Source organism: Capricornis sumatraensis, chromosome X (assembly GCF_032405125.1).
Source record: "Capricornis sumatraensis isolate serow.1 chromosome X, serow.2, whole genome shotgun sequence".
In the NCBI taxonomy this organism is placed as follows: Eukaryota; Metazoa; Chordata; class Mammalia; order Artiodactyla; family Bovidae; genus Capricornis; species Capricornis sumatraensis.
In genome coordinates this window covers 130,736,372-130,763,721 of record NC_091092.1, presented here as the reverse complement: position 1 = coordinate 130,763,721, position 27,350 = coordinate 130,736,372, and the positions used below count along the sequence as shown (strand labels likewise).

The 27,350-nt window shown below is 42.0% G+C and overlaps 1 protein-coding gene across 1 annotated transcript in view; it reads left to right on the top strand.

Annotated features, from left to right (window-relative positions):
* The first annotated feature begins 6,480 nt into the window (after positions 1-6,480).
* The window catches only part of TXLNG (taxilin gamma), a 41,431-nt gene continuing 20,561 nt past the window's right edge, over positions 6,481-27,350 (top strand). The window contains exons 1-2 of the mRNA XM_068963321.1: positions 6,481-6,582; positions 26,796-27,099. Coding sequence (XP_068819422.1) covers positions 6,481-6,582; positions 26,796-27,099 — 406 coding nt within the window. The remainder of the gene's footprint in view (positions 6,583-26,795; positions 27,100-27,350) is intronic.

The following is a 27,350-nucleotide window of genomic DNA, read 5'->3' as shown; positions in this document are numbered from 1 at the left end:
AGGGATAAACCTGACAAAAGATGTATATGCCCTGCTGCTGCTGCTGCTAAGTCGCTTCAGTCGTGTCCGACTCTGTGCCATCCCATAGATGGCAGCCCACCAGGCTTCCCTGTCCTTGGGATTCTCCAGGCAAGAACACTGGAGTGGGTTGCCATTTCCTTCTCCAATGTGTGAAAGTGAAAAGTGAAAGGGAAGTCACTCAGTCGTGTCTGACTCTTCGTGACCGCATGGACTACAGCCCACCAGGCTCCTCCGTCCATGGGATTTTCCAGGCAAGAGCACTGGAGTGGGATGCCATCGCCTTCTCTGGTATATGCCATAGAAGGAAATATTGAAGAGCACCTAAATAAAAGAAAGATATACTATACTGATACATTCATGGATGGGAAGACAAATATCCCTAAATATGCCAATCTTCTCCAAATTAGATCTTAGAAGGAGGCCTGGAATCTGCATTTTATCATCCTAGGAGACTTTGAAACTGTGGTTTTGGACCAACTTTAGAAAATACTGATGAAGAAGGATAGTATTTCAAGTCATAAATATTTTCTCCAGGACATTTTATATCAAGGCCTTCAATAGCGCCTAACCTCACAAGTATTTTGCATTTGTCTTTGCCATTGTCTTTATACATAGTTTTCATTTCCTTGAAAGTCTGTAATTCTGGCTAAGAGTTGTGGAAATAAATCAGAACAAAATTCATGAAGCCTATATATGCAATACATGTATTTGAATTTTTCAAATGCATGTACTCTCTCCCAATATTCCAGACAGGACAAGAGTTTTTATTTGAAGTATCCTGTTCCTCTGGAGCTGGCACCCCAGCATGTGCCAATCTAATCGTACCCTCCACAGCCAGCCATCAGTATGCCTGAGCAAGCTGGCTATAATAATCATTTCTAAAATCTTACAGTGTCTGCCAGAAACGTGGAAGTGTATAGCAAATGCTGAAATTGGCCAAATTTCTATAAAGACTAAAATCAGGGTGAGCACCCAAGGACAGCATTGGGTAATCGAATCAGACAATCACCTCTTTGTTCTACAGAAAGGCAAATACTCCTTTGCACTACCTGCAACCCCAATAGTGTGCAAGAAACATGAAATTCAACTCTTTCGTCGAAATAATACCCTTGGCTATTTTAAAGGTTGGTAGGAGCTTTCCTTTCTGTGAAAATACTCTGAGGTAGACAAGTCAAACTAGCATGGTTACTTTAACACCTGTTGATCCTTCAAGATATGGCTCAGATGTTACTTTAAACCTTTCTTAAACTTCCCCTGCACTAGTAGAAAATAATGCTCAAGATCTTACTTTGCAATACCTCTATCTTCTGAGTTATGTTAGTTTTTCTTTTCAATTTTCTTTATTGGAATACAGTTGAGTTACAATGTTGTATCAGTTTGTGCTGTACATTGAGTCAGTTTATATATACATATATCCACTTTTTTTTTAAGATTCTATTCCATATAGATTATTCCAGATGAATTATTTTACTGTTTGTTATCACTCTCCACTGTTGGCCTGAGAGCACTTATTCTAAATTGTGATATGCCTGGTGTCTAATTAAGGGCTCAGTATGTAGTAGGTGAGTCAGTGGTAAAGAATCCACCTGCCAATGCAGGAGACAGAGGAGATGCAAGTTCCATCCCTGAGCTGGGAAGATCCCCTGGAGAAGGAAATGGCAACCCACCCACTCCAGTATTCTTGCCCAGGAAATCCCATGGACAGAAGAACCTGGCGGGCTACAGTGCATGGGGTTGCAAAGAGTCGGACAAGACTTAGCGACTGGGCATTTACACAATGTAGTAGAATGTAGTAGGCGCTCGGTAAATGTTTAACTGATGAATGAAAACTTTCTGTTGCCACCAAGTTTACCCTGGGATGATCTTGGTCCTGTGGCTGCCTGAGGTCTTGTCAGTACAGGAAACTCTCTGAGAGGTCGCAAGAAAGGATATCACATGGGCAATCGGAGGTTTGGCCCGCATCTGCACAGATTCAGAAAACCAAGTGGTCAGTACATTTTCACCATTCAGAGGCTCTTTCTCAAAAAGTATGTATTGAGGGCTTTCTCTGAGCCTGGCATTCTCCTGGGTGCTGAGAATATAGGCGTTTCATGAGCACAGCCCCTGCCTTCATTTCATTTACCACTTGGCTGGGGGCAGTCCATTCAACAAGCCCTAAAAAGAAACAACTCAAGGAAGTTCCCTGGTGGTCTAGTGGTTAGTTATGATTCTAGGCTTTCACTGCTGGGGCCCAGGTTCAACCCCTGGCAGGAGAACAGAGATCCTGCAAGCCAAAAAACAAAACAAAAACACCCAACCCCTTATACTGGAGAGTGGGACCCGCCAGGATCCTCTTTGTCCATGGAATTCTCCAATGTAGAATACTGGAGTGGGTTGCCATGCCCTCCTCCAGGAGATCTTCCTGACTCAGGGACTGAACCTCTGTCTCCTGCATTGCAGGCAGATTCTTTACTGCTGAGCCACTGGGGAAGCCCCACTGGTGTGGGTAGCCATTCCCTTCTCCAGGGGATCTTCCCCACCCAGGGATCGAACCCAGGTCTCCTGCATTGCAGGCACATTCTTTATTGTCTGAGACAAGGGGAGCATCTAAATAAGTGAGCCCATATTCAGGTAAATGCATAGCCTTTAGGGAGGAGGAGAGGAGAATACCCCTTACTAGTGAGGAGCTGTTTTCTCTTGCCTTCACCTTTCTGGCAGGAACACTTAACTAAAACAATAAGTCCTTGAGCAAAAACATAAGAATAATTAATGCAGACAGAAAGTGGGATGCCTTTTAAAGACTTGGAAATAAAGAAATGATAGCTCTTTTTTTTTTTTTTTTTTATTGAAATGATAGCTCTTGAAGACTGAAAACATAACCTCAACAATGATTTCAGCAGCTTTACAGAGCTTGAGTTCAGGCTTGACAGTAATCTCTTTGAAAGCATTTAAGATAAAATTGTAAACAAAGAAGGGGTCTATAAAAAATCAGGTTAGTCTGCCCCAAGGAAGAAGAGAGTCATCTGAGACCCAGAGAGCCAGGCAGAAGCTATTCTTTCTCTCTCCCTTCTGCTAAGTTGTTTTCCTTAGAAATGGATCACTAAGCATGGCCCTCTTGCAAGAATAGAGGAATCAGACTCCACCTTTTTCTTTTTTCTTTTGGTAGACTTCACCTTTTGAAGAGAGGGGCATTAAGGAACTTGTGGACAGATTTTTAAAACGCTATCACCTCCATTAAGGACGTTATAAGAAGCAGACCTCTGAAATTCATATTTCTCACTGGAGCCATAATAGCTATGTTTCTCTTGAGCACTCAGTTTGCTTTTACTTTTTTTATGTTGTGTTTCCCTCTGTAAATTGTGTTTCCCTCTTTTCTCAGCTGTCAAGAAGCTCAAAATAAAAATCTGGCTTACCTCTAGCTTGTGGACAAGGCATGTATTTCATGTAATCAACTCACCCATGACTTCATCTTATTTTTCCCAATCCTTTTATCATTTTCACTTTCTTCTCATTTCTTCCTCTCCCTCTCTATTTGTATATAAATGAATGATATATCTGTATCTCCACACACATATGTACATCATGGCATATCGTGTGTACGTTTACAAGCCTTCCAAATCCCTTTGAAATAAGAATATATATAACTAAAACAAAGGGCTTCCCTCGTAGTTCAGTGGGTAAAGACTCTGCCTGCAAATCAGGAGACCTGGGTTCAATTTCTGGGTTGGGAAGATCCTCTGGAGAAGAAAATGGCAACCCACTCTAGTATTCTTGCCTGGAGAATCCCATGGACAGAGGAGCCTGGCAGGCTACAGTCCATGGAATCGCAAAAGTCAGACTCGACTTAGCGACTAACCACCACCACCAACTAAAACAAATACAATGAACTATTTTTCATTCCTCTTAGGACTTGAGGTCACTTGCATAGTCCTTTTGTTTTCTTAATAAAGATAACTATTGATTTTTTTGTTCCATATATCAGTTCAGTTCAGTCACTCAGTCATGTCTGATTCTTTGCGACACCATGGAGTGCAGAACACCAGGTTTCCCTGCCCATCACCAACTCCCGGAGCTTACTCAAACTCATGTCCATCGAGTTGGTGATGCCATCCAACCATCTCATCCTCTGCTGTTCCCTTCTCCTCCTGCCTTCAGTCTTTCCCAGCATCAGGGTCTTTTCCAATGAGTCAGTTCTCCACATCAGGTGGCCAAAGTATTGGAGTTTCAGCTTCAGCATCAGTCCTTCCAATGAATATTCAGGACTGATTTCCTTTAGGATGGACTGGTTGGATCTCCTTGCTGTCCAAAGGACTCTCAAGAGTCTTCTCCAACACCACAGTTCAAAAGCATCTATTCTTTGGCGCTCAGCTTTCTTTATAGTCCAACTCTCACATCCATACATGACCACTGGAAAAACCATAGCTTTGACTAGACGGAACTTAGTTGGCAAAGTAATGTCTCTGCTTTTTAATATGCTGTCTAGGTTTGTCATAGCTTTTCTTCCAAGGAGTAAGCGTCTTTTAATTTCATGGCTGCACTTACCATCTGCAGTGATTTTGGAGTCCAAGAAAATAAAGTCTGACACTGTTTCCATTGTTTCCCCATCTATTTGCCATGAAGGGATGGGACCAGATGCCATGATCTTAGTTTTTTGAATGTTGAGTTTTAAGCTAGCTTTTTCAATACTGTATTTTCAAACAATACAGAAAATCATGAAGTAAAAATACTCCCAAGTTTCACCTCCCAGGGAAAAACATTATTAACATTTTGATTAATGTCCTTCTAAACATCTCTTTATAAACCTACAGGCAATTCTATAAAAAATGGATTTTTTAAAAAGCTTACTGTGCTATGTAGATTTTCTAGGTCAATTTAAAAAATGCTTATAAAAATAAAAAAATGTTTATCATTTTTAGTAGCTGCATGGTGTTCTCCTATACCATAAATTAACTGCAGTCTGTTTTAACACTGAATTCCCCAGGTAAGTTAGAAGCAGCATTACTGATAGATTTATTCTGCATCTGGCTGGGACTTTTGCGTTTCAGAAGGTGAGGAATAGTGGCCGAAGCCATCAGCTTTATATACTCTAGGCATTTTTATATAGAGTCTAGGTTAATTATCTGTTGTTGTAGGTTTGAAATGTCAAAGCTGGACTGAGGTGTTCTGCCTGTGAAGTAAAATAATGGTACTTTCCCCAAAATTCACAGAAATAACTAAAATTAATAGAAGGAATTCCCCCAATATTGAAATTTATTCTCATGTAAGTTATTAAATCTTTGGGGCCTGCAACCACTGCTTTGTATTCTCTCATAAAAAACAGCATACGATTTACACAAATTTTCATAATGAATTATTTAAGGCAACATGTCAGGATTTCATGACAGTCTGTGACTGTCAAGAAGCTTGGTCATTGGACATCTGGTTCCATCAGATATAAATAGGGAGTACTCCTGAGAAAAACTCCATCCCCGCCCCAATTTCATCAAGAAAAAAAATGGACTCAGCAAACGGAGTTTGCTAAAAAAAAATTCAGTAACGAAACGACTGGCGGAAAAAGCGGAGTACGTTCAATGTGTATTAAGCGCCAACTAAGGGTGGATGGAGAACTGTGCTAGAAGCCAGGGCGGTTCAGCCAAGGCGAATATGACGAAGCCCCCATCGCGCAGGAGCTCGGGATCTGTAGGCGGTGCTGAAAGCTCTGGTGGAAGGGCAGGACTCGGGACAGGTGTCCGAGCCAGAAACCGCAAATTCTGAAAGCCATTACAAGTCTCCTGCCCTGAAAGTCACGAAGTATTTTCTCTCATCCTCCAATCATTCGGCCTCAGTTCCGAAAAACAGCAACCAAAACAAAAGAACAACAATGTGTCCCCGATCCCGCTCCTTCCCAAACACTGAAATATTTCTGAACTTTTCCCGTAGGATAATAAAGGTACTGGTACATCGCTCCTAGGAAACTACCAATCCCAGGAGGCTGCATACACAGCACAGTGGCTGAAACTGAAACTGAAGTCGCTCAGTCGTGTCCGACTCTTTGCGATCCCATGGACTGTAGCCTACCAGGCTCCTCAGTCCATGGAATTTTCCAGGCAAGAGTACTGGAGTGGGTTGCCATTTCCTTCTCCAGGGGCACAGTGGCTACTCTCCCGCATTTCGGAACGCCGCATTACGCTTCAATTCTGATCCGGGTCTGCGAGCCGTGGCCGCGCTGCCTGCTGGGACTTGTGGTCCGCTCCAGAGTCCCTTTCTCCCTTCACGCAGACTCGCGCGGCCTCGGTTCGCCCTTCGGCCGTGAAGAAGCCCAGCCCCTGCTTCAGAGCTCCCTACCCCCAACCCGTCCTGTCCCCTCGGGGGCCAACCTCCTCCGGTCACGTGGGAGCCCTGCATACGGCGATTGGCGGAGGGGTTCAGGGGCGGGGCGCGAGGCCCTGAGAGGTTCCGTGCCCCTTGTCGGGCCGCTTGTTTGGCTGCTGCCGTCACCTCATGGCGACGCGGGTAGAGGAGGCTGCGCGGGGAAGAGGCGGCGGCGCCGAGGAGGCAGTTGAGGCCGGACGGGGCGGACGGCGACGCAGCCCGCGGCAGAAGGTCAGTGTGGGGGCTGCCCGCCTTGTTGCCGGGGCGGGGAAATGCTGGGGCTAGCTGTTTCGGGGTCCACCTCTTCACTCTCTCCGGTTACCTTTTAGCCATGGGGCGAACATCCGGCCCTCTTCGGTCCCGGGGGTGACGACAGTGGGAGCAGGTGGGCAGAGTGAAACCAGAATGGGTGGGGTGGGAGGGCTGATGGTTGGGGACTGGAGGCGCGCGGCGGAGGCGGGAGAGAGGGCAGGGGGCGCACCCTGGTGAGAGGGGGAAGGGGTGCTTGGCGGGGGCGCGCCAGGTGTGACAGCCACGTGCGGCCGGCGTCGCGGGGCCCCGGACACCAGGTGTTCCCTCTCCCAACCCCCGCCCTCCCCGTGCTTCCCGTGCTCCTAGCGCTGGGCACCACCGTCGAGGGGCTGCCGGGGGTCACGGACTCGCCCTCCTCGCGCCCGGCAGGTGCGCGGGGCGCGCTGCGCGGTGCGTCCCAGCGGCGCGGGCAAGGCTGTTGCGCAGTAAGATAACGGCGCGGGATCCGGGACTGCGCTGCGCCCCCCTTCTCCCGCGCCACTGCGCCGGCTGGCGAGCGCGGCCGCTCGGCCCCCGGGACCCAGGCCCTGGGGCCAGTGTCCCGGTGCCAAGGGGTTGGCTGCACGTGGGGCGGGCAGTGGGGAGAAGATGCTGGAGGACCTGGGTCCCGCAGACTTGGGAGGAACATCGCGGATAGCCGGTCTTCCCAATGCAGCCCTCCTTCCCTCTATATTTCTCCCCCTTTTCTTACTTTATTTACCCCCCAACTCAACCCGGTGAGCGGACAGTGGAGCGCTTCCCCTATATTGCCCTTTGGTCTCTCTCAATCTGGGAGTTGCGCTGGACCGTTCCCTTGCCTTACTTGACTCACGTCAAGGAGTTTTCAGTGTCTCCCTGGATACAGGAAAATCAAGACCTTCAGAATGGGAGAATTCTACTTGTTCTGGAGTCAGTGGGTGGAGTTCGAAAAAGATTGCACAACGAACCGGGTACAGGGTTTTCAGGGCCCAGGAAGAGAAAGTTCAGGGAAACGGACTGGAAGGTGGAATCTCACCTTGTTCTTTGCCGGTGAACAGATTGAAACGTTCAACTTGTTGGACGTCTTGCTTGATCACTCGGGGCTGTTTAATGTTACTTAATTATGCATTTGAATACTCATAAAGATCACTCCTTTAGGAAATTACGAAATAATATTTTTCTAATGCGACTCGTGAACTTAAGAACAAAGGTTGGTTTTCCCTCTGTGCAGAATGTCAAGAATTAGTTTTGGGGGTCCTGTTTCTAAGGTTAGGTGTTTTCACGTCTCTGCATGAGAGTGTCACTACTTCTCAATTACCTTTCTCTCTCTTTGTACTCAAAAAGAAAGATCCAGTGCTTGAAGGACTGAAAAAGAAGCTGTGGACTGAAGTAACTCTAGGGATTCAACACTGTCACTTTGGACACCTCACTTATTCTCTGAGGGTGGGGAGCCAATCTCAGTGTTTGATTTTGTAGGTCCCCCAGAGGAGGACTTCAATGAAAAGCCATTGTAATTGAGGACATGAGTTCCTTTTTATGCCCTTAGCAAAAGGATAAAAAGCCTGAATTAGGAACTGAGATTTAACCAGCTAGCATTTTAAAGAACCAAGAAGTAATGACCCTTTGAGGCAGTACTCTGTTTAACAGCTGGATGAGAAGAGACCTGTGTGTCTGTATTGTCTCATTTTTGTTGACTTACATCAGGCACCTTTCTTCTTTGCTCAGGCTATTCTGGGCATCTTTTTTCCTTTTGATTTCCAATTGACTGTGACATGGAATTGAAATGCATGGTTAAACATTAGTTTTTGAATTTTCATTAAAAAAAAAAGAAAGATGAATATCTTGTGTTTGTAGAAGTTACTTTTAAGTTATTTCCTTAGGACCCTTCATTTTTTTTTTTCCTCTGGGCCAGTAGCTTGAAAACATATTCCTAATTCTAATTTGACCTCTGCCCTATTTTTTCAGGAAGCAGAAATGGTGTTTTAACTGATGGGGTTGTTTTGAAAATATTGAAGGAATTAGGACAGTGAACATTTTGTCACTTTTGGGTTACATTATGGGACTTAAAGTGAGAGACTATTGGAGATGGACTTTGTTGCTTCCTGTTTGTCTTAATCATCTTGTCATTCTTGACCTCAGGTAATTTTGCATTGTTTCATAACTATGGCTGATTGAACGGTCTCTTGAGGTACCTTTTCTGTTTTAACATTACAGTACATTTCTAAGAGTCTCTTGAATTGTCTAAAACTGTGTTGAGGTGATAGCCACTTGCTATTGTGTCTGTTGCTATTTAACTGTTAATTAAAATTAAGTAAAATTAAAAATTGCTTTCCTCAGTATACAAACCACATTCCGTATGTTCAATAGCCAGTGTGCCTGGTGGCTACTGTATTAGAGTAGATGTAGAATATTTCCACCATTGCTCATTTCATAAAGTTCTCTTGGACGACACTGGTCTAAAAAGATGGGATATTACTTTGTTAAGTATTCCAGACATTTTTTAGAACCCCGGGTTCATTCATAGTACTTCTTAAATCCCTATGTAGAATTTGTGGGTTTTTTTGTTTCTATTTTTACTAGAATTTGTTTTATAAGATCGAGTTTTCAAAAATTAATAGACTTTTTTTTTTGAGCAGTTTTAGGTTTACCAAAAATTGAATGTAAATTGCGGAGTTCACAGGGAACCCCTTTGCCCTGTTATTTATATCTTGCAGCATTGTGGTACATTTGTTACAGTTGATGAGTCAATATTGATAACCTTCCTACTAACTAAAGTCCATAGTTTACATTAGGGTTCACTGTTGGTGCTGTACCTTCTAAGAGTTTTGACACAAGTATAATGACATACATACACCATTACAGATATCATACTGAAGAGTTTTACTACCCTAAAACCTCCATCCCTTCCTCTCTTCCCCCAAACCACTGGCCACCACTGATCTTTTTACTGTCTCTATTCTTTTGCTGTTTCTAGAATGTCTTAAGGTTTATTTTTTTCCCCCTAGATTTTTGCTTGGAGTGTTAAAAATTATTTAACTACTTTTAAACTTATTTTTAGGTCAGATAGGAAGGATAAAGATATATGGGATCTGTGCTCAAATTAATGAAATCTTACATTTATATGGTGACCTGTAGTATTGATGGCATATTTGCACATACATTAACTCTGTCAGCATCACTCAGATGCTATGGAGAAGGCTGAGCAGCTGTCGCAGTCTTCATTTATAGATGACAAATTGCTCGGCAAGGTCATGGAATTAGCCCAAGGGGTGAAGCTGAGTCTGGAACCCAGTATCCTTTCATCATGTTGCTGCTTAGTCGCTAAGTCTCTAAGTCTTGTCCGACTCTTTGGAAGCCCATGAATCTACACTACAGTAATAAGTAGGTGGTGGTGGGCAAATGGGCTTCCCAGGTGGCTCAGTGGTAAAGAATCCGCCTGCTGTGCTGCTGCTACTGCCAAGTCGCTTCAGTCGTGTCCGACTCTGTGTGATCCCATAGACGGCAGCTCACCAGGCTCCGCCATTCCTGGGATTCTCCAGGCAAGAACACTGAAGTGGGTTGCCATTTCCTTCTCCAATGCATGAAAGTGAAAAGTGAAAGTGAAGTCACTGAGTCGTGTCCCACTCTCAGCGACCCTATGGACTGTAGCCCACCAGGCTCCTCCATCCATGGGATTTTCCAGGCAAGAGTACTGGAGTGGGGTGCCATTGCCTTCTCCGCGCCTGCTGTGCAGGAGACACAAATTAGATCCCTAGGTCAGGAAGATCCCGGTTGGGAAGATCCTCCAGAGAAGGAAATGGCAAGCCACTCTAGTATTCTTGCCTGGAAAACCCCATAGACAGAGGAGCCTGATGGGCTACAGTCCATGGGGTCACAGAGAGTTGGACACCACTTAGCGACTAAATAACAAACAACACTGGGCAAATAGTATGGATTTGAAGTCAAGACTCGTGGCTCTTGCTGCATATTAGCTTTGTAGCTTTATAGCTTTGAGCAGGTTTTGCAATCGTTCCAAGTCTCAATTGCATCATCTATAAAGTGGGGCTGATGCTAATCCCTAACGCATAGGACTGTTGTAAAGCATAAGCTTTGATGTGAGACGTTCAGCACAGTGCTAGGCATGTTAGAATTTTACTTGGTCTGGAGGGGAGCATATATGAAAGGTCAGTTTCTGTTGCTTTCAGGGTGTTATTCTGTAAATCTTTCTTGCGTGTGTTCTCAGCATGCTCGGTTGCTTCAGTCCTGTTGGATTCTTTGCCCCCCATGCACGGTAACTTGCCAGGCTCCTCTGTCCATGGGATTTCCCAGGCAGGAATATTGGAGTGGGTTGCCATGCCCTCCTCCAGGGGATCTTCTCGACCCAGGGATTGAACCTGGATCTCCTGCATTGCAGGTGGATTCTTTACCCACTGAGACACCTGGGAATCCCAAATCTATCTTCCAACCTTTGTATTGTTCCCTGTTCCCAGAACCTCCCTGTGATTGACTTAATGAGGAAAAATTAGGTCAGGGTGGGGTGAGAGTATGGGATAGAAAGAAACCATTTGATTATCTTGTTTTTCTCCCCATTTGCAAACTTGATGATGAATTTCCACTCTGCTAGCACAGAGATTAAGTAATAAGAATCAAAGTGATCTTCTGTTTACAACATTGTCACCTAATTCTATCAGCAAGCTTTGGTAAATTTTATTTTCATGGAGAAGCAAACAAGCAAAGCAGTAAAAAAGGAGACCAGACACAGCACATACCACCTTCATAGATCATAATATGTATATCACAGTCATTTATGATGTTATGGAAGGTGTTGTGTATGTTATTTTGTGTCATTTATATTCGTCTTGACTAGAGAAGTTTTGTTTAGGAATGTACATGCCAAATCCAGAATCTGTAAAACAGGGTGCGTGTGATTTGCCTTTGTGTGGAATACTTCACAGGAGTCACTGTAATAGTTTTCTTTTCAATAGATATGCTGTTCAATTTTACACTTTTCAGAGTTGTGTTTCAAAGGAAAGGAACTCACTGTTTCGTGCATTGCGCTAAGCACTTAGAATGTCTTTGCATTCTAATATCTCCTTACCTCTGCAGAATAGATGGTAGCCCTGGGTGTCAAAACAAAACAACCACCAGAAAACGTTACTCTTATTAAATAACAGAGCTCAGAGTTGGTGACGTTGGCATAGAGCTGGTATATAATTGTATAATTGATAACACAACCAACGTACTTGACTGCATGGACAGATTCTGCTTACCCAGGGAGTTTTAACCTAATATCCCAAAGCCTGTGCCTCTCCCTCCCTGCAGCTTTCTTCCCAGTTACTTTTTGTTTGGTTCTAACGTGATTATCAGTAACTTTTAGTTATTATAATAGATGTGACAGTATTTAAGTGTGCAAAGTGGTATATAGATTTAATATAATATTCACCACCATTGAGAATTAGCTATGTTTAGAATTTTCCCAAACAGGGCATTTCTAGAAGAGGATAAAATAGGTCAAGTGACCCTTTAAGAGTTTGAACTTTGAGTGTTTTTTTTCCTTTATATGTTTTTATGATTCAGTCTATTTCCTAGTTGAAATTCTCTTAAATTTTCTTACTTGAAGGAAACATAATAAAATCACCAGTGTTGTCCTGTTGACATAATGTTATTAACATTTATTGCTCAGGGTACTGATTTGCATTCTGTATTACATTTCCAAAATGTCCCCAGGACAGCCCTCATTACCCACCACTTCCTACTCCATAGTCTGCCATGAATAATATTGCTAAGCTACCACTTTTTCATTTTTCTTCTTTCCCTACTCAGAGCAAAGTAGAATGGTTTGATGAGGAAGATGTGCCAGTAGCTTGGAAGCACGTTTCATTAAGGATGTTTTAGATTGACATGTGGGTCATATTAAAAGTGAGAATGAAAAAAAAAAGTGAGAATGGGGACTTCCCTGGTGGTCCAGTGGCTGAAACTCCACTCTCCCAGTGCAGGGGGCCAGTGTTTGGGTTCAGTCCCTGATAAGGGAGCTGAGCTCCCACATGCTGCAGGGAAGGTACTGCATGCCACAGCCAAAACCCAGTGCAGCCAAATAAATAAATAAATATTTTTTAAAAAGAACATAGGCATATTGCCTAATTTGCAAGTGCACCTTTATTCAGATATTATTATAAACAGTTCTGTTGCATGGTAGCAATATATATTCACTGTATCTAATCTTCTCACAGCTCTAGAAGGTAGTTCCTGTACATCTCTAGTTTATAGATCAGGAAACAGAGGTTGACCTCCCGTGGCCACACAGCAAGTGGTATATTCAAAGGCCAGGCTTTTTGGGCTCCGAAGCCATTAGCCATATTCCATGTGTCTTGTGCTTTCTAAACACATTTCTTGGGTTAGTAAATAAAAATGTACTCTTCATTGAATGTGACTAAAACTTGGTAGTAGGTAAAATGAGTAATCAGTTCAGTCAGTCGTGTCCGACTCTTTGTGACCCCATGAACTGCAGCATGCCAGGCCTCCCTGTCCATCACCAACTCGCGGAGTTTAACCAGACTCATGTCCATTGAGTCGGTGATGCCATCCAGCCATCTCATCCTCTGTCGTCCCCTTCTCCTCCTGCCCTCAATCTTTCCCAGCATCAGGGTCTTTTCAAATGAGTCAGCTCTTCGCATCAGGTGGCCAGAGCGTTGGAGTTTCAGCTTCAGCATCGGTCCTTCCAATGAACACCCAGGACTGATCTCCTTTAGGATGGGCTGGTTGGATCTCCTCGCAGTCCAAGGGACTCTCAAGAGTCTTCTCCAACACCACAGTTCAAAAGCATCAATTCTTCAGCACTCAGCTTTCTTCACAGTCCAACTCTCACATCCATACATGACTACTGGAAAAACCACAGCCTCGACTAGATGGACCTTTGTTGACAAAGTAATGTCTCTGCTTTTGAATATGCTGTCTAGGTTGGTCATCACTTTCCTTCCAAGGAGTAAGTGTCTTTTAATTTCATGGCTGCATTCACCATCTGCAGTGATTTTGGAGCCCCCCAAAATAAAGTCAGCCACTGTTTCTGCTGTTTCCCCAACTATTTGCCATGAAGTGATAGGACCAGATGCCATGATCTTAGTTTTCTGAATGTTGAGCTTTAAGCCAACTTTTTCACTCTCCTCTTTCACTTTCGTCAAGAGGCCCTTTAGTTCTTCACTTTCTTCCATAAGGGTGGTATCATCTGCATATCTGAGGTTATTGATATTTCTCCTGGCAATCTTGATTCCAGCTTGTGCTTTTTCCAGCCCAGCATTTCTCATGATGTAAAAATGAGTAATAGATTTTGCTAAATGAAAAGAAATTAGGAAGGGTGGGGTTAGGTCTTTGAGGGTATAGGGAAGCTATAGTAATCCAAGAACCAGGGGAGTTGTGAGTCTTACAGCTTTTGTTTCATCCTGTTACACCCTAAGTTGACCTTAAGATGTTTGATTTAGGAGATGTATTGCAGTGTGACTCCCTGTAAAGGCACCTCCAAGTTTAATTGGGGTGATTGAAAAGGAGAGGGTTTAGAGAGAGACTCTGCCAAAGTCTACACAACGTAGTGTTAACAAAGAGCTGAAGGGGTCGGGTTAAGTGGGATAAGACAAAGAGAAGGCCAAAGGAAAAAAGAGAAGGTTTGATGTTTCAAAGGTGCATCATGACTGGTCCACATGGAGCTGGTGAAGGATGATGTCATGAAGTCAGGACAGGGATGCTGCATTGAGGTAACTCATAAAAGGAGAGGACCATTCTACCTCTCAGGAGTCTGTGGCTTGAAGATGCTAAATGTGTGGCCCAGCCCCTGTCCATTTGCAAAATAGATTAGGCCCAAGCACATTTCAGCAGCTTTATGCATTAAAATCTCATTTCCTGATCCTTCTGCTGCCTAGATAGGTGTTTAGGCTGACATAGGTATCTCTCAGATTGCTGTTAATCACTGAATTACACTTTTAGAGCTAGAAGTGATTTTGCAAGTCATAGAGTCCAGCATCCTTCCTTTTAATAAAAGAAATGGCCATAGAAGTTAAATGTGAAATCAAATGCCATCATTCTTGGATTAAAAGGCAGATGACCTGCACAGTTTAAGATGTTAGCACCGACCACTCTAGATAGTAACACTGACTCCTTCTTGGCTTCTTTACAACTAGGAGAAATCAGGTGCCCTTGCCCTAACTTCAGCACTGGTTTGCCCCTCTTTTCTTCTCATTTACCTCATTAATGCCCCTGTTCTTTACATGCTGTGACAATCATTCTAGAGCCTTTTGCTGGCTAAAGTAACAAGTTGGGACAAATCCTCGGGATTTCCCTGGTGGTCCAATGGTTAGGACTCAGCACCCTCACTTCCAGGGCCCCAGGTTCAATTCCTGGTCCAGGAGCTAAGATATCACCCTTTACGATAATTTTGAGGATTCAGTGAGGAAGTATATCAAGTACTGTTGGAGAGGCTTCTGAATGAACCAGAACAACAAAGAAAGGTGAAGGGCAAATGGTTTATATCAAATCTTCCTCACTCACCCGTGTAGATTACAGTGATAGGGACTGTAGTGCCTTAACCAAAAGGGAAAGGGGCTGACTGTTAGGTGTGGTCCTCCCACCCAATCCTAGGGCATGTTCCCTAGAGATGGATCCGCTTGGTTCAGGAGCTGTCTCAGGCTCTGCTTTCGCTGAGCTGGCCTCGCATCTCTCTGTCCCTGCTCCACCACGGCCAGGGTGGCAGTTCTCAAGCTTTTCGGTTTCAGGGCCCTATTGCATACTCAAAAATTATTGAAAACCCCAAGAAGCTTTTGTTTATGTGGGTTATATATCATGATAATTCCCATGTTTACAAATTGAAACAATTTTAAATTATTATTCACTTAAAAAATCAACTGGCCTTGTACTAGTTATCTATTCCTCCTGGATAACGTATTGTCCCCAAACTTAGCACCTGACACAACATGTACGATCTCAGGAGTCTGAAAGTGACTTCACTGCATCCTCTGCTTCAGGGCCTCATGGGCTGCAGTCCTCTGAAGGCTTGAGTGTGCAGGATCCACTTCCAGGCTCACATTCGTGTGGCGTGGGCAGGATCCAGTGCTTTGCAGGTTGTTCCTCATGAGCTGCTGGCTGGAGGCCTCCCTTGCTTGCTTGCCACCAGGGCCTTTGCACAGGCATCTCACAGCATGGCTGTTGACTTCATCGAATGAAGCAAGATAGAGCACCAGCACAGAAGAGGAGGAAGCTGCAGTCTTTTGTCACATAATCAAAGAAGTGACAGCCTCCCTTTTGCCAAATTCTCTCAGCGTTAGAAGCTAGTCACTAGGTCCAGCTCACACTCAAGGGGAAGGAGGAGAATTCTACAAGGTCATGAATAGTAGGAGGAAGAAACTGCCTACCACACATTAACATTATAAATAATGTTGTTTTAAAAGTTAAAAGTAGCTTGTTTTCCAGAATAAAAATTGAGAAGACTGGCATTGTTTTACATTTTTGCAGAAATCTTTAATGATTGGCTTAGTAGGAGATAGGTAAATTCTCAGATCTGCTTCTGCATTCCATCTGTGGAAACATGCCATTTTAGTTGAAGTGTGTGAAGACAGTCTAGCCTCACACACATTTGTAGTTGGAACACGGAGGAGTATTTTAATAGCCTTTTTAGATAATTGTGGGAATTCTTTGATACTACACCAAAACTCAGCAAATAGTAGTTCTTGAAGGTTAGTTGCCAGGGTGGGTCCTGAAATCTTACGTAACTTTTTGTACTGTTTTAAAACTATGGGTCTATTTTGCACTTTGGATGTTTTTTCTCATGCATCATTTTGTGGTATCATCCATTAGTCATTTAGAAAATACTGGTTTACTGAATTGTGTTGATATTCGAAATGTTATCACACTTTTTACAATATCAAAATCACAAAATTCATCAGAAAAGTCTTTAAGTATTTGGAAGCTTCCAGTGGCAGATAGTTTTCAAAAATTCTGAATTTTGCTTGAAAACTCAAATTTTATCTTTGGCAACAAATACTGTCAGTTGTTTGCCTTTAAGTGACAGACTCTGTTCATATATATTGGAGAAAATACACCTGCCAAATACCCAAGTCTGAATAAACAGTGGTGAGCTGTCTTTAAAAGAAATTGTTAGGTAAAAGAGTAGTCCCCCCCACCCTCCGCCGGTACATCAAGATGTAAGACAAAACCCATGACTCCTAGTATAGTTTGGTGCTGCTGCCTTGATTTTTTCTAAGGAGCCAGCCGTGTTACTCATTATTGTTTTTGTACCATCAGTACAGATGTCAACACCAAAAAAACAAATGCCATTTTAGTATTATGAAAATAATTTTTTAGCTTGCAGACTACCTGGAAGGGTCCACAGACTATACTTGAGAACCACCGCCCTCCAGTTTTATCAGAAGTGGCGTCTGCTTTTTGTTGTTTATTCTGTCAGAAGAGAATAGGCTTATTTTTCATGGGCCTTTCCCTAAGACTTGTTGTGAGGAGTGTGGCATCCCAGTTATCACTAACTCAACTGCTTTGTCTTGCTACTGGAGCAATTCAGTAATCCAAGCAACTGGAATATGTTTATATTAATTCTTGATGACCAGTATAAAGTTAGGTTTTATTTGCTAAAGTTTTGAATATTTGAAATCATGATTTACCATGATTCTTTGTTCATGTGTGTGGGGTAAAATATACATAACATAAACTTGGTCATTTTTAGGCATACAGTTCATTGGCATTAAGACATGAACAGTGTTGTGCAAGCTGTACCACCATCCATCTCTAGAACTTTCTCATCTTCCCAAACTGAACCTCTGACTCCATTTCCTCTCCTCCTGGAAGCCACCGTTCTGTTTCCTTGCTTTGTGAATTTGACTACTCCAGGTATTACATGTAAGTGAAATCAGACTACATTCTTTTGTTCGACTTTTCATTTAGCATAATGTCTTATTCAAGGTTCATCCGTGTTGCAGCATGTGTCAGAATGATCTTTTTAAGGTTAAATAATATCCTAATGTAAGATACAAGTGCGCCTTGAAGATAGTGCAGGTTCTAGTCCAAACCACTGCAATGAAGCAAATAACACAATGAGGTGAGTCAGACGAATTTTTTGGTTTCCCAGTGCGTACAGTTATTTACTATGATTCTTTGTGCTCTGTAGTCTGTTAAGTGTGCAGTAGCATTATGTCTTTAAAAAAAATGTACATACTTTAAATACGTTATTGTGAAAAAAAATGCTAACCATCTGACAACGCAGAGTTGCCACAAACCTTCAGTTTGTAAAAAGTGCAATATCTGCAAAGCAGAATAAAATCAGGTATGCCTTTACCATACTTTATTTTATTAGTTCATCCATCGATGGGCATTTGGGTGTTCTTTATGTTTCTTAACTTTAGATGTGATTCTGTAGGACATTTCCTGTAGAAACACTACCTCCATTCCAGGCTCTGTACATGTAGGTCTCAAATCATGGCTTCTTCTTCCTCACTTCTTACTTTGCTCCCTAGTTTATCTGTATAATGAAGTAATACTGTCACTATCTTAGAATTGTAAGGCTAAACTAAATAGTGTATTTTAAATGTTCAGCACTTAGCAATTAGTAAATGTTAGGTTTTTTCCTTCCTTCCTCCCTCCACTCAGAACTTAGTCTTATATACACTGTTAACCCTCTTTTGTGTATTCCAGGTATCTCAAACTGATTCTACTTGGGAAAAGTTACCTATCCATGGTGAACCTTTTTTTTAAACTGGTGAAGTGACTGGGTAGATGGTCTAGCTGTACTTTCAAATTGAGGCCAAGTTTAAATGAATTGTTTCAATTTTCAGAATTGTTTTAAGAAGGAGATAAATCAGAATGGCTGCAAAAATTCATGCTTAGTAGATCCTTTTTTTCCTCCCCTGTAATCCAATTTCTTACTATAATGTAGTGTAAAGATTTGGGGGGACAAACCCAGAGGTCTGTCAAGCAGGGTGAAGGGAGAAGATGATATGAAATGACTCAAGACAAACTCCTACAGTCTTCAGACTCTGAGCCTGGGGTGTGATGGAGTAGTGAAAAAATATAGTATTGCTTTTTATAATACTTCTTATAATACTGGTCATGGTGAGCGTTTCAAATGTCTAGCACATAGTTTGGGAGATAACTTTATAGAATAAAGTTTCCTCCATTTACTGGCTTCTGTATGAATATGTTTTTATACTCACATGTCCATCCAGGACCAAATGCTTTTTTTCCTTAATTACACCTTGGAGATTGGTCCTTATTGACATGGCACTGCCTTACTCTCTTGAATAACTGCCTTCTTTTACCTTGTATGGAAGACCATTATTTACCCAGTTCTGTATCAGTAGACCATCTGGTTCCTGTGCGTAGCAACAGGTGTTGGTGTGTTGAGTAGCCTTTGCCCTTGAGTGAGAATATCTGTGGAATAAACTTAAGTGGACTCACTGGTGAAAGTGAATGTGCATTCAGACATTCAGAAATAACTGCTGAATACTTCTGCAAAACCAGTATACTACCAAGGTAGACTTCCCAGGACCCTGTTTGCCCACATGAAGTTTTGTTTGTTTTAAATCATCCTTTTAAATCTGGTCAGTGTTCCTTTGATTTCTATTTTCATTTGTATTTCTTTTAATTATGAATGAGGTTGAACTTCTTTTTTTTTTCTTTTTGGCCTTGCCACACAGCATGTGGGATCTCAGTTCCCTGACCAGGGATCAAACTCAGGCCCCTGCAGTGAAAACACAGAGTCTTAACCACTGGACCACCAGGGAAATCCAGGTTGAACATGTTTTCATATGTTGGGCATTTTCTTTAACTGTAATCGGATTATTCAGAAATCCTTGAAAATTGAATCTCTGACTCATTTGAAGCCCTATGAATGTTGTCTTCTGGCTAGTCTGAAGTTTCCAATTAATATTTAGTAAATTGATTTTCCTCTTCTTTAAAAAAATAAGTTGGCTTCTGAGTTTTCTGAGAAAGCTCTGGGCTGTCCCAGAACCCCGGGTTTGAGCCCCCTGGTCCTGTAGCAGATTCCCGCCACTGTCTCTTTTGCATGTGGTCATGTGTGTGTTTCAGTGCTCTTCTTTCTTTTCGTCCCACCCTCTCCTTCCCCCACTGTGTCTGCATCTCTATTCCTGCCCTGCAGATAGGTTCATCAGTACCATCTTTCTAGATTCTCTATATATGCATTAATATATGATACTTCTTTCTCTCTGACTTACTTCATTCTGTGTAGTTGGCCCTAGGTTCTCACACCTCATTAGAACGGACTCAAATGCATTTCTTTATATGGCTGAGTAATATTCGACTTCTGTATTCATCTGTTGATGGACATCTAGGCTGCTTCCATGTCCTAGCTATTGTAAATAGTGCTGCAGTGGACATTGGGGTACATGTGTCTCTTTCAGTTATGGTTTCCTCAAGGTATATCCCCAAGAATGGGATTGTTGGGTCATATGGTAGTTTTATTCCTAGTTTTTAAAGGAATCTCCATAGTGGCTGTATCAATTTACATTCCCATCAGCCATGCAAGAGGGTTCCCTTTTCTCCATACCCTCTCCAGCATTTATTTTTCGTAGACTTTTGGATGATGACCATTCTGACTGGTGTGTGATGATACCTCATTGTGGTTTTGATTTGCATTTCTCTGATAATTAACAATGTTGAGCATCTTTTTGTGTGCCTTTTAGCTATTTGTATGTCTTTGGAGAAAAGTCTATTTAGATCTCCTTCCACTTTTCTAATTTCAAAAGTGCATGAACCTAGCAACTCCATCCGTTTAAAGAAATAGTTAAAAAAATACATATGAAAATGTAAGTTTTATAATAGATTTGTTTGTAAAAATTTGTATTTGGAAAAAGCCTCTCAAAATACAGGAAACTTAGGAAAGAGGTTTGTATTTTCAAAACCGAAGAAGACGTGTCTCGGCCATGCTGAGAGTGGGAAGAGCCTGGTGTCTGCGGCTTCTTTCCTCGCCTTGTGGCCAGACAGGGGTGTGCTCTGTCTTCGCTTTCCTTCTTCGTAGTGGGGGACTCCTAGAGGAAATTATTAGAAACATAGGCTTGAAGATATTTTTACAGATAATTTAGTTTAATCTTAAGACACAAAAAAGTTTTAGGAAAACCTCTCAGTGTCTTAAATACAATCACTTGAAAGTATTTAAAGATATCTCTACCCCCAAATTAGTGTTGTCTTGCCTCCCTAAATCCCAGAGTTAGTTACTGCTAAAAATTCCAGGTCTTTCCCAGTGTTTTCCCAAGTTCATGCTGGTATATCTAGCATGCTAGATTTTTTTTTAAAGATGCTTAATGTCTTAGATTTCTTTTGTAACTGCATGTTTGACTTTGAACTTTTATTTTCCAAGGCTTATGTGTGAAGGGAGGGGAGCGGTGTGATGTTGAGAACATAGGCTCTTGAGTTTGACAGACCTGGTTTTGAGTTTTCCCATCCCCTTTTACTGACCTGAAGATGATCTTGGGCAAGTAACTTCACCTCACTGAGTCTCATTTTCCTTGTCCAGAAATAGTGAGACCCACCTCTCAGTGGAGTGGAGAAGGTTAAATGGGAGTAATGGGCCTTGTAAGTTCTGAAGGTTCCCGTTACCTACTTGAGAAGTTTCTCAAGACTCTGGGGACCAGAGGCGAGTTCAGGATTTCTGCCAGGGGTGAGGAAATGAATCTCTGCAAGCAGCCTTTTCCCTTGCGCCTCCTGCGGCCAACCAACCCTCCATGGGCAGGACCAGCCAGGAGCAAGTGTCTGCGCTCAGCACGTGCCTGGCGCTGGCCGAAGGCATTCAAGCTGGTTTAAGCAGATGGTACTTGAAATAATTAGGAAGCAAACGTGGGTGTTAGCTTTTTTGTTTTTCCTTCAGACCAGTCTTAATAAAAGAACAGCCATCATTAAAAACATTGAAACAAAATAAGCCAAAGAAAAATGGTTCTTTAGCTTCAACAATATTTGAAGGAGCGGAAGTGAAAGTTGTTGTTGGTGGTTTTTTTTTAAGTTTTTATTTATTTACTTGGCTTTGCCGTGTCTGTTAGTTGCATAATGCAGGATCTTTAGTTGCTACAGGCAAACTCTTAGTTGTGGCATGTGGGGTCTAGTTCCCTGACCAGGGCTTGAACCCAGGGCCCCCTGCATTGGGAGTGTGGCGTCTTAGGCATTGGACCACCAGGGAAGTCCCAAGTGAAAGTTTTAAACTTTTATTATTATTATTATTGGGCCATGCCATGTGGCCCAGGACATCTTAGTTCCCTGACCAGGGATTGAACCCAGGCACTCAGCAGTGAAAGTGTAGGTCCTAACCACTGGACCTCAGGGAATTCCCAAAACCATCTGTTTCTAGATGTATTTCCTCCCAGTGCTTTCTATGTGTGTATGTGTATATACATAATACATGGTACATGCTGTTTTGTAATTTCTTTTTATATGTAAACTTTGGGAGCATCTCTCCCCATTATTAAATCATTATTAAATAGACTGCTGTATATTTACTAGAAGGTCAGGCAGGGTGTGGATGTTTGTGCAATAGACATAGGCTCGTCAGAAAGCAGTATGTTGCTGTGGTTAAGAGCATGAACTCAAGTTAGATGCCAGGGTTCAGATCTTTGCCCTGCAATTTACTATGACCTTTGGCAGGATGAAATGGCGACCCACTCCAGTACTCTTGCCTGGAGAATCCCATGGATGGAGGAGCCTGGTGGGCTACAGTCCACGGGGTCGCAAAGGGTCGGACACAACTGAGTGACTTCACTTTCACTTTGGCAGGATACTTAACATTACCATGCCACAGTTTGCACATGTGTAAAGCAGAGACAATAATGGTAACTGTCTCAACATAGTTGTGAGGATTAAATTAGGGAGTACACGAAGTACATACTGTAGTGCCTAGCTGTAGTATTTGCTGAATAAGTATTAGCTGTTGCTGCTATTGTTTATATAAGAGATTGTACCCAAGCAAAGATGTCCAGAATGGTTGTCAGAAAGGGCAGAGTAGGCTGTGTGATATAGAATTCTGTGCTTAAGGAGATGAAGACTGAGAAATCATTTACAATTTAAATGAACTTGTTGGCCCTAAGAATTTGCTTCGTATCAAATGGTCCAGTGCAGAACCTCAAGTAGGAAAAGTTGGGGCCTGCTGTATTGAGAGTACTTGTAGACCGTTAATAATCAAGATAATCAAGCTGGAACTGGACTTATTCATAAACCAGAGATTTTATAGAGCCAGAGTAAATCTTTCATTAGCAAATGTTAAGAATAAATCAAAATTAATTGTACAGGAGAGAATGGAAATGTAATACTGTCTTGCTTCTAATGACAAAATAATAATAGTGATATTTTCTCAAACTAGTGTGGTAGCACTTAGACACTTCCCATGGTTTGTTTTCAGCAGCCATTTGACCCCTGTGTTTTCCACTTATTGGTACTTGAGCACCTTTTATGCATAAGCTGCCATTATCTAGGAGCATGTACATACCAAATAAGTGATAACATAATATGTGTGACAGGAGTTTAGAGGTGAAAGGAGTATCTGGAAAGACAAAAAAGTAGTGTTAACTAAAATTAGAGAATGATGAAATAATATTAGAAGGATAACATGAGATGTAATGGCTGTGCACTATATAGATTAATTTAATATCCTTATTTATGCTTGGTACCACCAGCTGTTAATTTGAGTTAGTTGAACATTTTGGCCTTTCTAAACTCTTTTTTTTTTTTTCCTGTCTGTGGTAGTCATAATTGACCTATATGCTTTTAATCTGAAAGCCAGAGTAACTTTTAGTTAAATTTCCTATGACATTTTGAAATAGGTTGATGAATATACTGTGAGTTTTCTCCAAAATTGGGAGAATGAAGGATAGCAATAAGAGAAAATAATTTGCAAGTCATATATATGATGAGACTTGTATCTAGGTGTGTATAAAGAACTCTTATAACTCAATTATAAAATAACAAATAACCCAAATTTAAAAATGGGCAAAGGAGCTGGATAAATGTTTTTCCAGAGGAGGTATACAAATGGTCAGTAAGCACATGAAAAGGTTCTCAACATCACTAGTCATTAGGTGAGATACCGTCACGCTGAATACCATGGCTGTAATCAAAACGACAGACAATAACAAGTATTGATGAAGATGTGGAGAAATTGGAACCCTCACCCTAAACAGAAATATTTTCCTCTGGGGAGAGAGATTAGACTTGCATTGCTTTTCTGATTTCTGTTTAATATGTAAATTGCAGCTTTGAAAATAAACCTTATTGAGGTAAAACATACATTCAGACAAGTATACACGTTGTAAAAGCTTAGCCTTAATGAATTTTCGCAAAGTGAATGTCTGTGTTACTCCATCTAGCTATTACTGAGCACCTCAGAAGCCCCTACACTCAATGGTAAACACTCCCTTGATTTCTAGCACCAACGATTGGCTTTCCTGTTTTGGAACTTTATATGTAAATGGTTTCCTGTGGTGTTTTCTATGAGACTCATCCCTGTTGCTGCATCTAGCAGTACTTGGTTCTCTTTGGTGGATGGTATGAACACCCTACAATGCATCCATTCTTCTGTTGATAGAAATTTGGGTTGATTTCATTTGGGGGCAATTACAAATAGTACAGCTTTTAAGATTCTTGGCCTTTGGCTGCACATCTGTACATACTAGGGTAAAATCCTTGGGGTAGAATTAAGTAAGTTGGAAGGTAGCCATATTGCGAAAGAGGTTTTAAAAGTGGCTGCACCAGTTTATTCTTGCAAAAGCAGAGTTCTTGATTTATCAACATTCAACTATAAAAGATAAGAATTTAGTTCCTATAATCTCTCAATTCCCTGCTACTTTGATACTTTAAATTATCTTCTTTAAAAATTATCTTCATTTCTTCAATTGAATACTATTGAATAATTTGAAATAGTAAATCTCTGTTCTCTAACTTTGTAATGTAGCTTTTGTCCACTTGTGATAAGAGAAAGGTATTAGCCACCTCCCCATCAGTTAATTTTCTTCAGAAAAGGAAGAGGCCGTCTTTATGCAGAGAGGAAATGTACACAATTTAAATTTGTGCCCCATCACATAACCAAGTAGTATTAAAAAGGAGAAAACCACCATCTCCCCCGTGAGTAAATGGGTTGACCAGGATGATAGAAGAGAAAGTAAGTTTAAAGTACTGGTGGAGAATAAAATACTAGAATGAAGCCTGCTCTCCCATGCCTGCTGTCTGTTAGAGCAGTGGTAGCTGCTTAACACCTAATTCTCACAATGTCTGTGACTTTTAAGAGAGCAAGGTATTCGCTTTCTCATTTAGTAGTCCAGTGTGGGTGTTCTTGGTAAGAAGGGTGGCTTCATGTGTGTGAGCTTAGGGGCCCGAGCTGCTTTCATCCTATGGCTCTGCTGTCTCTTAGGGTCTTGGAGACCTCTGTCCAGCCAGAGTGGGAAGGAGATGGAGGAGAAAGAATGTGTGCTTCTCAGAAGAAAAGTTTTGTTGCAGAAGGGAAAGTCCTCCCTCTGGCTCACATTTTATTGATGGGAACTTCGCATGAGAGTCCCGGTCATGTGAAAGGGGCTGTGAAATGTCGGCCATCCTGAGCGCTTGGCCAGCAGTCCTTGCTCTGCGGGATTTTGGAGGAGCCTGGGTTACTGCTGGACAGTCAGTGAGCCATCTCTGCTGTACCTTGCCCTAGAGGCTGAGACCTGAGAAAAGAACATTCATTAACTTGGGATAATTTCATGTCTTTTAAGGTACTAAGTGTTTTAAGTGGTGAATTTTTTATAAGGAAGTAAGTTTATTTTGTGTGTGTGAAATAAGTTTAGATGTACAACTAAATGGCATTTCTTGTTTCCTTTGCTACCACTCAGTTGTATGATTTGTTTTAACTTTAATTTTATTTTACTTTTATTTTTATTGGAGTGTAGTTGATATACAATATTATGTTAGTTTCAGGTGTACAGCAAAGTGAATCAGTTGTATATATATCTCTCTCCACTTTTTATCTTCAATTCTTTTTCATATAGGTCATTACAGAGTATTGAAGAGCATTCTCTGTGCTATACAGTGGGTCCTTTTTTATCTGTTTTATATTTAGTAGCATGTATATGTCAATCCCAAACTCCCAGTTTATCTTCCTCTCCCTTTCCCTCCTGGTAACCATAAGTTTGTTTTCAACATCTGTGACTCTACTTCTGTTTTGTGAATAAGTTCATTTGTACCCATTTTTTAAATTCCACATATAAGCGATATCATATTATATTTGCCTTTCCGTGTCTGGCTTACTTCACTCAGTATGACATTCTCTAGGTCCATCCATGTTGCTGCAGTTGGCATTATTTCATTCTTTTTTTTATGGCTAATATTTCATCGTGTATATACTGTATATATACATACAACATCTTCTTTGCCCATTCCTCTGTTGATGGACTTGTAGGTGGCTTCCGTGTCTTGGCTGTTTAAATAGTGCTGCAGTAAGCATTGTGGTGCATGTATCTTTTCAAATTATGGTTTTCTCTGGATATAGTCTCAGCAGTGGGATTGTTAGATCATATGGTAGCTCTGTTTGTAGTTGTTTAAGGAGCCTCCATGTTGTTCTTCATAGTGGCTGTACCAGTGTGCATTCCCACCAACAGTGTAGGAGCATTGCATCTTTTCTACACCCTCTCTAGCATGTGTGGGCTTCCCTGGTGGCTCAGCTGGGAAAGAATCTGCCTGTGATGTGGGAGACCTGGGTTTAGTCCCTGGGTTGGGAAGATCCCCTAGAGAAGGGAAAGGCTACCCACTCCAGTATTCTGGCCTGGAGAATTTCAGGAACTGTATAGTCCATGGGGCAGCTAAGAGTCAGACATGACTGAGTGACTTTCACTTTCACACTTTCACTTTCTCCAGCATATATTGTTTGCAGATTTTTTGATGGTGGCCAATTCTCACTGATGTGAAGTGGTACCTCACTGTAGTTTTGATTTGCATTACTCTAATCATTAGTGTTGTTGAGCATCTTTTCATGTGCTTTTTGGCCATCTTAACTGAAATTTTCTTACTCTTTACAGTTAGGTCACCTCTCAGTGAAGCTTAGAAACTACCATATTTATATCAATTTTACAAATGACTAAGAAAGAAAAAAGCTGTCAACCTATGGTGTGTAATTGATTGTAAACACTGATTACATTTAATTTACTCTCCCCTCCCATCTTTTTTCTCCTCTCCCTTCCCTCTAGTTTGTGATTGGCACAATGGAAGAAGCTGGAATGTGCGGGCTCGGAGTGAAAGCGGATATGTTGCATAACTCTCAGTCCAATGATATTCTTCAACATCAAGACTCACACTGTGGTGGTACAAGTAACAAGCATTCCTTGGAAGAGGATGCACGCAGTGACTTTATAACAAAGGGCAGGAGTTTGGTGAGCCCGACGTACTGCACACGAGAGTCACGGGAGGAAATTCCTGGGCGAGAGGCTCGAACAGATCCCCCTGATGGCCAGCAGGATTCAGAGCGCAGCAGGAACAAAGACAAAACCTTAGGTAACGGCCTCGTTGCCTCTGCTTGGGGCTGCGCACTTCACGTATCGCTCCTGTGACCTGTGTTTCCAGCAGCACAGGCCTGATGAGTGAACATGGCCAGTGTCGAGAGTGATGTTGCTCAGCTAACACTTCAGTCATTCTCAGCGAGGCGGGCGGCCTGTTGCTGCAGTGGCGTGCAGGGGCCAAGGTAGCAGAGGAGGAAGTAGTCAGGGATGGGCTTTCGTGGAAGAAATCTGGGGACAACTTGACAG